This window comes from Uranotaenia lowii, chromosome 1, assembly GCF_029784155.1.
Source record: "Uranotaenia lowii strain MFRU-FL chromosome 1, ASM2978415v1, whole genome shotgun sequence".
Taxonomy (NCBI): Eukaryota; Metazoa; Arthropoda; class Insecta; order Diptera; family Culicidae; genus Uranotaenia; species Uranotaenia lowii.
Window position 1 is genome coordinate 199237770 of NC_073691.1, and position 14080 is coordinate 199251849.

At 36.5% G+C, this 14080-nt stretch overlaps 2 protein-coding genes across 2 annotated transcripts in view; both read right to left on the reverse strand.

Annotated features, from left to right (window-relative positions):
- The window catches only part of LOC129743304 (uncharacterized), a 535624-nt gene that overhangs the window by 158789 nt on the left and 362755 nt on the right, over positions 1 to 14080 (reverse strand). The gene's annotated exons all lie outside the window — the stretch shown is intronic.
- Positions 8841 to 11162, reverse strand: LOC129743294 (serine protease easter-like). Its single transcript, XM_055735283.1, has 5 exons — positions 10423 to 11162; positions 10147 to 10362; positions 9660 to 10083; positions 9384 to 9598; positions 8841 to 9321 (listed from the first exon to the last, which is right to left on the reverse strand). Exons 1-5 carry the CDS (start codon positions 11078 to 11080, stop codon positions 8894 to 8896), a joined length of 1941 nt encoding a protein of 646 aa, XP_055591258.1. The 5' UTR covers positions 11081 to 11162; the 3' UTR covers positions 8841 to 8893.

Consider the following 14080-nt stretch of genomic DNA (forward strand, 5'->3'; position numbering starts at 1 on the left):
ACTTTATAGGCTTGGCCCCATGGGTTATCATCTACGCTCTGGCATAACGCTCTGTAGCAGTTCTCTTTGCTTGCTTTAATCGCTCGCTTAAGTGCCACCCTGACTGCTCGGTAAACGGCACCTCTCGTTTCTCTGTCGGCTTCATTTCTCGCCCGTTGAGCTCGTCGTCTAGCTTTTAGACAGCTAGTACGAAGCTCAGCTATTTCTGAAGTCCACCAGTAAGTCGGTCGTCGCCACCACTTCGGTGTATTTCTTCTGGGCATGGTCATGTCGCACACCGCTGCGCTTCTGAAGGAGTATCGTCGTGCCTGGGACGAAAATCTACCAGCTATCCTACCCGTAATTAACAGCGCAAGACATGACGTTACCTTTTTAAACCCCCACATGGCAAACTTCGGTCATGAATTGATTCTCTACACGGACCTGTACGATCAGCAGCACCTCAACATTTTCGACGATCCGAAGGTTGCGAAGGATCTACGCATTTCCACTATCAACCCTATCCAGCAGTTCGTGGTGAAAAAGATTCGGAGCAATTACGACAATTCGAAGCAGCCTTACGATCTTAGAAAGCGATCGGTAAATTTCCAGGTTGGAGATGTGGTTAGGCTAAGATCGTTCACGTTATCATCGAAGGCAGATAACGCAATATTTTTTTATACGTGCGATCGAAAACATACAAATGAGTTTTTCATCATCACTAAAAATCGATAGCATATAACTTGTAAGTAGTGATTATGATTTCTAGGGGGTTTAGTTCGAGAAAATTAAAATTGCTCCACCAGGTTCTCGTTAAAATTTAAAAGTGTTTTTTTTTTTAAATATCTATAAAAAAAGGAAATTTCTGTCTGTCTGTCTGTCTGTCTGTCTGTGTGTCTGTCTGTCTGTCTGTCTGTTCCCTATAGACTCGGAAACTACTGAACCGATTTGCGTGAAACTTGGCAGGTGCGTGAAACTTGGCAGGTGGGGGTATTGGAGGCAAGGGAAGGTTCCTAATGTGGTTTGAGACCCCTCTCTCTCTCATTAAGGGGGGGAGGGGCCTCCCAAACAAAAGGCAATTTTTTGCATAACTCGAGAACCCATTAAGCAAATGGTATCATATTTGGCATGGGGTGGTATTTGGAAACGAGGAATATTTCTATGAATATTTGGTACCCCTCCCTCCTTTCAGTGGCGTGATAGGAAGGGGGAGGGGGGCTACATTGCAATTTTTCATATAACTCGAGAACTAATCAAGATATTGGATCCAAATTTGGCATGGGAAGGTATTTGGATACGAAAAATATTTCAATGATTATTTGAGACCCCTCCCTCTTTCCAGTTGAAAGAGAGAGGGGCCTTTTTCATATTTATTTATATAGTTCAAAAACTAATAAAGCAAATGGAACCATATTTGGCATGGGAGGGTATTTGGATACGAAAAATACTTCTATGATTATTTGAGACCCCTCCCTCTTTCCAGTAGGGAGATATAAAGAGGGGAGGGGCCTTTTATATAGTTTTCAACATAACTAGGAAAGTAATTAAGCAAATGGAACCAAACTTGGCATGGGCGGGTATTTGGGAACGTGACATGTTCTAATGATTGTTTGAGACCCCTTCCTTCTTACAGCGGGGAGGAAGGAAAGAGGGAGGGGAGTTTCATACAATTTTTACTGCATAACTCAAGAACTACAACAGCAAATGGAACCAAATTTGGCATGGAACGATATTTGGGTACGAGAAATGCTTCTATGAATATTTGGTATCCCTCACTCTTTCGAAGAGGTGGATGAAAAGGGGGAGGCGAGGTCTCCCTTACAATTTTCAGTATAACTGGAGAGCTGATCAAGCAAATTGAACCATATTTGACATGTGAGTGTATTTGGATACAAGAAATGTTTCTATTATAAATTGAAGCCGTACCTTTTAAGCGGTAAGATATAAAGGAAGAAGGGGGGGTTTCCATTTTTTTTTTTGCATAACTCGAGAATTAATCGAGCAAATGAAACCAAATTTCATCATAATCATCAAAAAGTATTTGAGTACGAAAAATACTTTTATGAATATTAAGTTATCACCCCTCTATTGAAAGAAGAGAACGGAAAGGGGGATGGTACTCCCTTTCAAGTTTATACATAACTCAAAAATTTACTACTTAAATAAAACCAAATTTGGCATGGCATGGAATATAGGAAGGGAAGAGGGAAGCTTACATTTAACTTTTATTTTACAAAATCCGAGAAATGGACAATACTTAACATGGAAAATCATTTTGGTATGACTCTATGATTATTTGACACATCATCCTCCTTTCAGTGAGAAGGTACATGGGAGGAGGGAGGTGAGCCCAATACAATTTTGTTAGCATATGTTCTAAATTTATGATTACGAAGCCAACAAATGGAAACAAATATGGCATGGAAAGGTACTTGGTTACGAGATATGTTTCTACGATTGTTATAGACTCTTATGCTTTACAGTGTAGAGAGGGAAAGAAAGAAAGGGGCTCCATACAATTTTTGTTGTAAAACTTAAATACTTATCAACCAATGGAACTATATTTGATATAAGAGGATTTTTGGGAACGAAAAAAATGTTTATTAAAGATTACAATCTCCCTTCAGCAGGGGGTGAAGGGAAGAGCAGGGGGGGTCTCTCTAATCAGTTTTTAAGCATACATCCAGAACATATCAAGCAAAAACAACCATACTTTATAAGTTAGATTATTTGCGAACGAATAATTTGGGACCCTTCTTTTTTAGGGCGAAACTTATGGAAACAGATAAAAATTATCAGATCTTTGAAACAAATTTATAAATCAAGATTCAGAATATAAGTTATGGTTTGTGTTGCAATTTTAAACTCCAGCTGCAGCTCTCATTTTAAAGTGGTTGCTTATTAATTTCGTCATAATTTGATTTAAAATAATACCAAAAACAATAAAAATTTGAATGATTTCTGAAAATATCATTCGATTCTGAAAGGTGTAGCAAAGCACACCGGGTCAGCTAGTCTATATATATAAAAAGCAATTTCTGTATGTTTGTTTGTTTGTTTGTTTGTCCTCTATAGACTCAGCCGTCTTAAGAGCTAGAGAGCTGAAATTTGGCATGGATACTCATTAGGACCAGGAAGGATGAAAAATGTTTTCAGATTTTTGGATGACCCCTTCTGAAGGGGGTCGTCCATACAAGACAAATATTGTTTTCACAATATTGACGTTATTTTTCGACGGATTGTGTTGAAAATTGGCACATGAGTGTGTTGAAAGATGAGCAATCGATTTCAGGTGTCAAATTTTGTGTAAGGGGACATCTAAAGGGGCCGTCCATATTAACTGTTCGCTGTTTTTGCGATATTGACGTTATTATACATACATCGTATTCAGAAGAAATCGGTACACGATAGTTTTGAGTGACGTGCAATCGATTTGAGGTATCCAATTTAGAGTAAGGGGCCGGCAAAAGGGGTCGTCCATATTAAATTTTCAGTATATTAGTGATATTGTCGTTTTTATACATCGGATTGAGATGAAAATTTGCACATAGGAGTTATTAGGAACAAATAACTGAATTCACTTATCCAAACTAAAATCAGGGGTCGGCCAAAGGGGTCGTCCATGTTAACTATTCACTGTTGATGCAATATTGTCGTTATTATACATTGGATTCAGACGAAAATTGGTACACGAGGGTTTTGAGAGATGAGCAATGGATTTCAGGTATTCAATTCAGTTTAAGGGGTCGGCAAGAGGGGGAGGTCCATATAAACCTTTCAATATTTTTGCAATATCGACATTATTATACATCGGATTGGGATGAAAATTTCCACACGGTAGTTTTCAGGGACGGACAATCGATCTCAGATGTCAAATATTTTGCCAGGGGTCGATGAAAGGGGTCGTCCATATAAATTAACTTATCACTATTTTTAGCAATATTGACGTTATTATACAATGGATTTCTTTGAAAATTTGCGCACGGGAGTTTTGAGGGAAGGGCAATAGATTTCAGATATCAAAGTTTATATAAGAGGTTTAATTTTTGGCAATGATTGCGTTGTTATGCAATGATTTAGTCGAAATTTATACACGTGGTTTTTGATTCCTGATTTCATATTTAGTAGCAGACGACAGACGAAGTGATCGTCCAATATTTTTGCAATTGTTACTTAACAATGAATCTGGAAGATGCTTGGCAATTGACTTTCATACAAACTGTTTATAACATATTACAAGTTGAAAGCGAAACGGAGTTCGTATGGGATCAGCTAGTATATATATAAAAAGCAATTATCTGTATGTTTGTTTGTTTGTTTGTTTGTCCTCTATAGACTCAGCCGTCTTAAGAGCTAGAGGTCTGAAATTTGGCATGGATACTCATTAGGTTGAGGAAGGATGAAAAATGTTTTCAGATTTTTGGATGACCCCTTCTGAAGGGGGTTGTCCATGCAACACAAATATGGTTTTCACGGTATTGACGTTATTTTTTGTCGGATCGTGTTGAAAATTTGCACTTGAGTATTTTGAAAGACGAGAAATCGATTGCAGTTATCAAATTTAGGGTCAGGGGTCGGCCAAAGGGGTCTTCCATATCAACTGATGAATGTTTTTGCGATATTGGCGTTATTGTACACCGGATTGTGATGAAAATTTGCACATGAGTGTTTTGAGAGACGAACAATCGATTACAGTTATCACATTTAGGGTCAAAGGTTGGCCAAAGGGGTCGTCCATATTCACTGATTAATGTTTTTGCGATATTGGCGTTATTGTACATCGGATTGTGATGAAAATTTGCACATGAGTGCTTTGAGAGACGAGCAATCGATTACAGTTATCAAATTTAGGGTCAGGGGTCGGCAAAAGGAGTCGTCCATATCAACTGATTAATGTTTTTGGGATATTGGTGTTAATATAGATCGTATTGTGATGAAAATTAGTACATGAATGTTTTGATGGACGAGCAATCGATTTCAAGTTTCGAATTGCGGATCAGAAGTCGTCTGAAGGAGTCGTCCATATCCAACTTTAATGTTTTTGCGTTTTTGACGTTATTCTACATTGGATTGAGATGAAAATTTCCGCATAGGAGTTTTGAGGGACGCTCTTTTGCTTTCAGGTTTCAAATCTTGACTCAGGGGTCGGCAAAAGGGGTTATTATCTGTTCACTGTTTTTACGATATTCTCTTGATTGAGCATAGAATTGTAATGAAAATTGACACATGGGAGTTTAACAGAAAAGATAATTGATTTCAGGAGTCAAGTTTTGAATCGTGGTCAAAAAAAAGGCCGTTCATGTCAGTTGCTTACTGTTTTCGCGATATTGTCGTGATCATGCATCGTATTGAGATGAAAATGTTCAGATGAGGGTTATAAACTATGAGCAATTGACTCCAGGTAGCATGTTCCGTGTCAAGGGTCGGCGAAAAGGGCGTCTATATTCACTGTTCACTGTTTTCAAGTTCCTGACGTTATTTTACACATAATTTGAAAAGAAAAAATGGCACAAGGGAGTTTTGAGGAACGTAAAGATGGTTTCAATTATCGAATTTCGGGCCATGAGACAGAAAAAGAGGGTTTCATTGAAAGTTCAGTGTTCTGTGCAATAATTTTGTTGGAGGCAGTTAATTGATACCAATTTAAGTGTGAAGGTCAAGCAAAAGAGTCGTGCACATAAAGAAATAGTACATGTTTCTGCCATAATGTCTAGATTTTGCAACCGATCCACAGTGGTCCAAATTACGAAAAACGTGATCGTTGCTTATAACTCTTTAAGGTCACATTTATGCAAATTGGTGTCTTCGGAGAAGTTTGTCAGTAAAATCACTCTATAATAAAAAACTATTATTTTTCTGATAAATCCCTCTACAAGTGAGATTTGATTTCTAACTTCTCTGTTATAGGTTTTAGCTCTTTGATGTCTTCGACAAACTTGTTTAACCTTCCCATACCGTTCGCAAAATATCCGTTTCGGGGAAATTTGAGTTGTAGTTTGATTTCGTTCTCCTGGCTGTAAATGTTAACCTATTTTGATGATATTATATTCATTGTGTAGGTAATTTGTTCTTATTACTCAAAATTTTAAAATAAAGTCGATATGTATTACCAAGTTATCAGAAACTGGTTCAGAAAGTAAAAAGTCCAAAAAATCAATTTTATTTTTAAAATGCTCATAACTTTTAACAGCTTTTCTGTATTTAAGTGTTTCATTGATGTTTGAAATCGTCAAGAATCCATCTATCCGACAGTGTATAGATATGTTGGGGTCCAATGAAAGTTTTGACCGCTATCTCAGATCTTCCGGTAGAAAAAAATTAACTTCAAAAAAACGTTATCCAATTTTTGCTTTGCTTAGCTGTATTTCATTTCCCAATGAACCGATTTTCAAAACTCAAATTTCAATTTTTTGACGTTAATTTGATCATTATTTTCATAGAACATACTTGGTCTGTCAAAATTCCTAGTTCTTCAGTATATTGGAATGATGATGAAGAGATTTTAAATGTGCGCTTCGGGTCATATTGACCCGAACGGCACGGGAAGGTTAAAATCAAATTTTCTACAACTTTGTCTCAGATGCCAAGTTTCTAAAATGATTATTTTCCGAGATATCGGTCAAATAAGAAACTTAACCTCTACAAACCAGTTTATTAATAATAACTTTTATTAGTTAATTTTAAGTTTAATAATATGTTCCACAAAGTTGTTTGTCTTACTGAAATACACCACTTTGTTGAACATTTCAAGTTTGTAAAATATGATACTGCAGAGCTATGTTAAAAATATTACCGAAAATAGGGCTTTTTCATGCCTTATTTTTCTAACACCGGGCAACATCGGGCAGCCCGCTTTAGATGCAAAATAAAGTCAAAGATTTCGTCTACAAGAGGCAGGTACAACCGTCAGTATCCACTCGTATCCAAACGAGATACATCTATTTTAATTCTCTATGTTTGCATTAAAAACAACGATTTCTATGAAACTATAGCGCATTCTACCACGTGTGTTTTCTTTTAGCTCTTCCCTGCGCGATGTCAGAAGCAAAGATTTGGAAGCGTATTCGTATTATTAGCATCTCCAGCTTGTAGAGGATATCTATTTCAATTGAACACACAATAACCTGATGCTAATAATACAAATGCTCTTCCAAACCTTTGCTTCTGACATCGCGCAGGGAAAAGCTAGAAGAAAACACACGTGGTAGAATGCGCTATAGTTTCATAGAAGTCGTTGTTTTTAATGCAAACATAGAGAATTAAAATAGATGTATCTCGTTTGGATACAAGTGGATACTGACGGTTGTACCTGCCTCTTGTAGACGAAATCTTCGACTTCGACTTTGTCGAAGACATCAAAGAACTAAAACCTATAACAGAGAAGTTAGAAATCAAATCTGACTTGTAGAGGGATTAATCAGAAAAATAATAGTTTTTTATTATAGAGCTGATTTTACTGACAAACTTCTCCGAAGACACCAATATGCTTAAATGTGACCTTAAAAAGTTATAAGCAACGATCACGTTTTTCGTAATCTGGACCACTGTGCGATCGAGAAGAAAACACTCTCACATAAATTTTAATAAAAAGCCAATCAACCGTTTAATTTGAACTTCAAGTAATAGTAATAGTAGCAAATTTAAACACTGTTGAATTTTTTCCCCAAAATTGTCGAAAGAATGTTTCGAATTTATTTTCTAAACTCATTTTGACGTACCAATGATTTAAAGCGAAACGAAGTTCGTACGGGATCAGCTAGTTATGAATAAAATTTATCCCACCCACTTTATTATCATCCTTCTCGGTAGAGAATATTAAATACAACAGTATAAAATCATTGTCAAATAATCTCAGAAGCGGTTTTTGAGAAAATCTGTATTTAAAAAAAAAATTAATGCAGTGTGACATTCTTGAGTAGAAACATTAATATGTTCAAACAACAACCTTGGTAAATAATTCGTTGAAGATCAGAACAAAGTATACATATTCGTGTTTTAATCGAAAGTAAACACTCAAAAGACCGCGTTCATCAAAAAAGTAAAAATAACACAAAATACACACGGGCATGGCAGTCAATTAAAATAGCATCAGCATCAAGAATGGCTGAGGTAAACATAATACCAAGTTACACAAGCACATATTTGATAATTATCCTCTATATTTGAATGGGAAATAACTCTTTCCTGCACCACTTTGATGAGCTTTTTGATGAAATTCAGACGGTTCTGTTCTTTAATATTCGATATCAAATACGAAGAAATATTATTTTGTGTAAGACAAGCATTCTGAACATTTTCATTCTTCACCAAGTTAATGATCATGAAAATTATGCCAAAAAAGTCCTCGTTGGTAAACTGGGAGCCATCAATATCAGTAAAAATAATCAGTTTGAATTACCATTACTACTCTAATCATTTTTGATGTTCCACTTAAGAAATAGTTCAAACTTTGGAAATTCGTTAATTCATCAATTTCATACTACTCCGACCACTGTGCGGATTGTGCCTCCCCCGCTTAAAGAACGGTGGGAAATCAACAAAAAAGTGCACTGATTGGAAAAAATGTTTTGGTCCTACCATTCTTACCTTAGTATGTACATATGTACATTCTGGCTATCCACCCACTGACCTACAAACACCACTGCAACCCCGAATGTTTAACGTGTGAAACGTGCCGCCCCAACTGCCCCAACTGAATGGTTACGTCACCGATGATGTCGCTTCAAATAAAGGCAGGTTGGTACACAGCTATAGAGATTGAAATCAACAGCAACTTAGTGGTTTTTCATGGTTTTACTTTGTTGTGACTTTGTTTCGGCTGTTCTAGTGGTGACTTTGGCTGGGGGACACATTTTTTGTTGGAAAACTTTATTGAACTCATTTTTTTCTTATCTCAAATGACTTCTATTCTAACTTATGGCGCAATATTCTCCAAAATCCAGTCAACGAAAAGCGTAGTCCTGATGTAAACCTTGGGAATGGTGCGCCCTATTGTACAGTTGCTGACTCCATTCATGGACATGCCGTAGTGGATGGCCCGCGTTTCATCTCCGTCCCTGACCAGGGCTACCAGTGGCGCACCCGAATGGGGGCTACACAGGAATTGGGGTCCCTTCGATAGGGCACAGAAGTTTTCATCCTTCACCCACGGCGTGTAGCTGTAGTCTTCGTAGCGCTCTTCGCACTCCTCGACTTCGGTGAATTCGGCCCGGGTCTTGTACAGCTCCTGGGACCACACATTGTTGCCCTCGTTACGGACCTCGTAGTGTGACAGAATGAACTCATTCGGTAGATTGCTCCGAACAGCGGCCCGGATAGGAAGGCACAGCGGCCGAATGAAGTCTATGAAAAGAATTAAGAAAGTTGAATGTCGAAGTAAGGGAGAATAAGTTAATAGAACTTACCAGTGAATTGAACCTTCTGCTCCATTCGTACCAACCCGAAGTCGTTTGCTCGGAAAGGTTTGTTGACCTGCGGATGAATTGTGAACGGAAGAACAGCGCGGACATCCAAGGGTGCCGCAGCACATTCCTGGATTGGGACGCCTGTTCTGGGATCGTTCACCGTATCGCAATCCCTGGGAACATTGTGCGAACGCTCTCCTAGACGAACGTAGTCTCTGAAAGAGTTTAATCCATATTAATACTTTACCAAATTTAGAATAAACCAACCAAACTCACAAATCTTTGTGTTCCTTGGCCTTCAAGCAGTTTCCGGACGTTAGCACGTATCGAGCGTTGATAAGCGATCCCGTGCAGTAAGGGTCCTTGTTCGGTGCAGCTCGACTGGCGCGGATCTGAGCGATCCACGGAAACTCGTAGATGCCGGCTTTAACGCCCGTAATCGTAGGAGTAGTCTTGGCGGCTACACCGCACTGAACCGGCAGCTGGATGGCATTCCGATGGATCGGGATCCGCTCGACCTGGTTCGGTTCACAGCAAACGCTTCGACGAATGCCGCGAAGTTGACAAACCGATCTACGCAGCTGTTCAGCCGCATCTTTGGACAATAGCGGCGATCGAAGTGAATCGAAAATATTCCGGCACTGCTGCACCGGAACACACTCACCCGAAGGTTGATTGGGGGTCGAGCAGGGAACGATTTCTGGAAAGAAATAGGAAGTTAAAATGGTATTCTAATTCACCTCTGACAGACATGGCAACTTACTTTCAATACCGTATTCGTTGCTAAAATCGGTATTGGTGATCTGCGAGATCCAGTCCAGGTAACTGTTGACCTTGGTGAACACCGTGTAGGTTGTGGTCGAGCACAAGCTGGAGCCGTCCCTTGGCTTTGTAAAGGAAACAATTCCACCCAAATACCAGGCATCTCCCTTCTCGAAAGCAATGCCACCACCACTATCTCCGTTGCATGGCGAGGTACCTGTCAAAGATGGAAGATTTCATTAACTTGAAGTCTTTGAAAGCAATCTTTCAAACCTACCGTTTCCATAGCCAGCACAAAACACTCTGTTAGTTAGTACCTTGGAATACAGTTCGACCTCCTTTTTCTTGCAATCCAACTCTCCAACAACTGGAAGTTTGGCCAGCTTCAACTTCGTAGAGGGGATATCGTTCTCAGTATAACCCCATCCAACTACTGCACCTACCTTACCCGGATTGATTTCCATCCGCTTGCTCAAACATATTGGCAGAACGAAATCGCTGAACCTCACCGGATTCTCCAACTCAAGCAGAGCGATGTCGTCCTTCAGCTGCTCCAACGTGAAGCCCGGGTTTCGATGGATCTTCTCCACGTTGTAAACCTGCCCATCGGGAGAACCCACGGCATTGACCCCAAGTAGTACAGACATTTTGGGCGGTTTGTTGGGATTCTCACCATAGGTACAGTGGGCGGCCGTCAAGACAAACCGTTCACTGATCAACGTACCCCCACAGACGTATTCGGGCTGTCCACCGGAATACTGCCGGATGGCGGCATGCCAGGGCCAGTCACTGATTTTGGCATCGACACCATTCACAATCAACAGGGTGTTGGCGTGCTTCGGAATACCGCACTGAAACTGGGCATTCTTGAACACTTCCGTTGCGGCACTTGCAGAAATCGCCGACAAAAAGATCATCCACTGCCAGTTACCCATTTCTTCCTACTTAAACAAACTCAGCGGAAGCTGATCAAGCTCGCGGCCACTTGCGTCAAGCTCCGCTAAAACACTGATTGGCTCGAACCTCGCGTAGGCCATAATTCTAAACTTCTTCGCATGAAGTCACGATCGACTGCCACCAGCAGCAGCCGGAGATAACCGGTCAGACAGGAATTGATGAGGTTTGTGTTATTATGAGGAGATAGATTTTTTCTCTTAATTTTGAGTCACTTATGCCAATCTTTTCGAACTTCTGTCGCCTCTGTCGGAAGGTGAAGGTTCGGGGATTCCCTCTTCCAAGCAGCGGAACCTGTTCCTGTGGTATGTTTGATATCAGAAAACATTGCTGGCGTCAATGTCAACAAAGACGTTGGTGGGCTGCTGTTGGTCGAAAAAATAAAACCATTGCATGGCTGCTGTTAATCGTTTTGAAAACATTCCTTTATTAATACTGGATCATGATTTAAATCAAATGTTTGCGCAGCAATTGACGAGCCGGGAAAAAAGACCGGTTAAAAAGTTGAGTAAACAAAAAAAAGTTCTTCCAAAAACTATTTGAAGAAATTATTGAGTCATATCAGATGCGCAAATTGAGCGTTAATGAAGGAAAAAATTAGAGAAATTTCGGTTTAAAATAAAAATAGCTTTGACAATTTTGACAATTTTGACAATGTTGACAATTTTGACAATGATAACAATTTTGACAATTTTGACAGTTTTGAAAATTTTTACAATGTTTTTTTTGACAATTTTGACAATTTTGACAATTTTGACAATTTTCACAATTTTCACAATTTTGACAATTTTCACAATTTTGACAATTTTGACAATTTTGACAATTTTGACAATTTTGACAATTTTGACAATTAAGACAATTTTGACAATTTTGACAATTTTGACAATTTTGACAATTTTGACAATTTTGACAATTTTGACAATTTTGACAATTTTGACAATTTTGACAATTTTGACAATTTTGACAATTTTGACAATTTTGACAATTTTGACAATTTTGACAATTTTGACAATTTTGACAATTTTGACAATTTTGACAATTTTGACAATTTTGACAATTTTGACAATTTTGACAATTTTGACAATTTTGACAATTTTGACAATTTTGACAATTTTGACAATTTTGACAATTTTGACAATTTTGACAATTTTGACAATTTTGACAATTTTGTTTATTTTGACAATTTTGACAATTTTGACAATTTTGACAATTTTGACAATTTTGACAATTTTGACAATTTTGACAATTTTGACAATTTTGACAATTTTGACAATTTTGACAATTTTGACAATTTTGACAATTTTGACAATTTTGACAATTTTGACAATTTTGACAATTTTCACAATTTTGACAATTTTGACAATTTTCACAATTTTCACAATTTTCACAATTTTGACAATTTTGACAATTTTGAAAATTTTGAAAATTTTGACAATTTTGACAATTTTGACAATTTTGACAATTTTGACAATTTTGACAATTTTGACAATTTTGACAATTTTGACAATTTTGACAATTTTGACAATTTTGACAATTTTCACAATTTTCACAATTTTGACAATTTTCACAATTTTGACAATTTTCACAATTTTCACAATTTTCACAATTTTGACAATTTTGACAATTTTGACAATTTTGACAATTTTGACAATTTTGACAATTTTGACAATTTTGACAATTTTGACAATTTTGACAATTTTGACAATTTTGACAATTTTGACAATTTTGACAATTTTGACAATTTTGACAATTTTGACAATTTTGACAATTTTGACAATTTTGACAATTTTGACAATTTTGACAATTTTGACAATTTTGACAATTTTGACAATTTTGACAATTTTGACAATTTTGACAATTTTGACAATTTTGACAATTTTGACAATTTTGACAATTTTGACAATTTTGACAATTTTGACAATTTTGACAATTTTGACAATTTTGACAATTTTGACAATTTTGACAATTTTGACAATTTTGACAATTTTGACAATTTTGACAATTTTGACAATTTTGACAATTTTGACAATTTTGACAATTTTGACAATTTTCACAATTTTGACAATTTTCACAATTTTGACAATTTTCACAATTTTCACAATTTTCACAATTTTGACAATTTTGACAATTTTGACAATTTTGACAATTTTGACAATTTTGACAATTTTGACAATTTTGTTTATTTTGACAATTTTGACAATTTTGACAATTTTGACAATTTTGACAATTTTGACAATTTTGACAATTTTGACAATTTTGACAATTTTGACAATTTTGACAATTTTGACAATTTTGACAATTTTGACAATTTTGACAATTTTGACAATTTTGACAATTTTGACAATTTTGACAATTTTGACAATTTTGACAATTTTGACAATTTTGACAATTTTGACAATTTTGACAATTTTGACAATTTTGACAATTTTGACAATTTTGACAATTTTGACAATTTTGACAATTTTGACAATTTTGACAATTTTGACAATTTTGACAATTTTGACAATTTTGACAATTTTGACAATTTTGACAATTTTGACAATTTTGTTTATTTTGACAATTTTGACAATTTTGACAATTTTGACAATTTTGACAATTTTGACAATTTTGACAATTCTGACAATTTTGACAATTTTGACAATTTTGACAATTTTGACAATTTTGACAATTTTGACAATTTTGACAATTTTGACAATTTTGACAATTTTGACAATTTTCACAATTTTCACAATTTTGACAATTTTGACAATTTTCACAATTTTCACAATTTTGACAATTTTGACAATTTTGAAAATTTTGAAAATTTTGACAATTTTGACAATTTTGACAATTTTGACAATTTTGACAATTTTGACAATTTTGACAATTTTGACAATTTTGACAATTTTGACAATTTTGACAATTTTGACAATTTTGACAATTTTCACAATTTTGACAATTTTCACAATTTTGACAATTTTCACAATTTTCACAATTTTCAC

Coding starts and splice junctions, on each gene's coding strand:
- LOC129743294 (XM_055735283.1), bottom strand. CDS start 11,080: ATGGGTAACTGGCAGTGGATGATCTTTTTGTCGGCGATTTCTGCAAGT. Junction 10,084..10,146: donor CAACGAATACGGTATTGAAA/GTAAGTTGCCAT, acceptor ATTTCTTTCCAG/AAATCGTTCCCTGCTCGACC. Junction 9,599..9,659: donor GCCAAGGAACACAAAGATTT/GTGAGTTTGGTT, acceptor AAACTCTTTCAG/AGACTACGTTCGTCTAGGAG.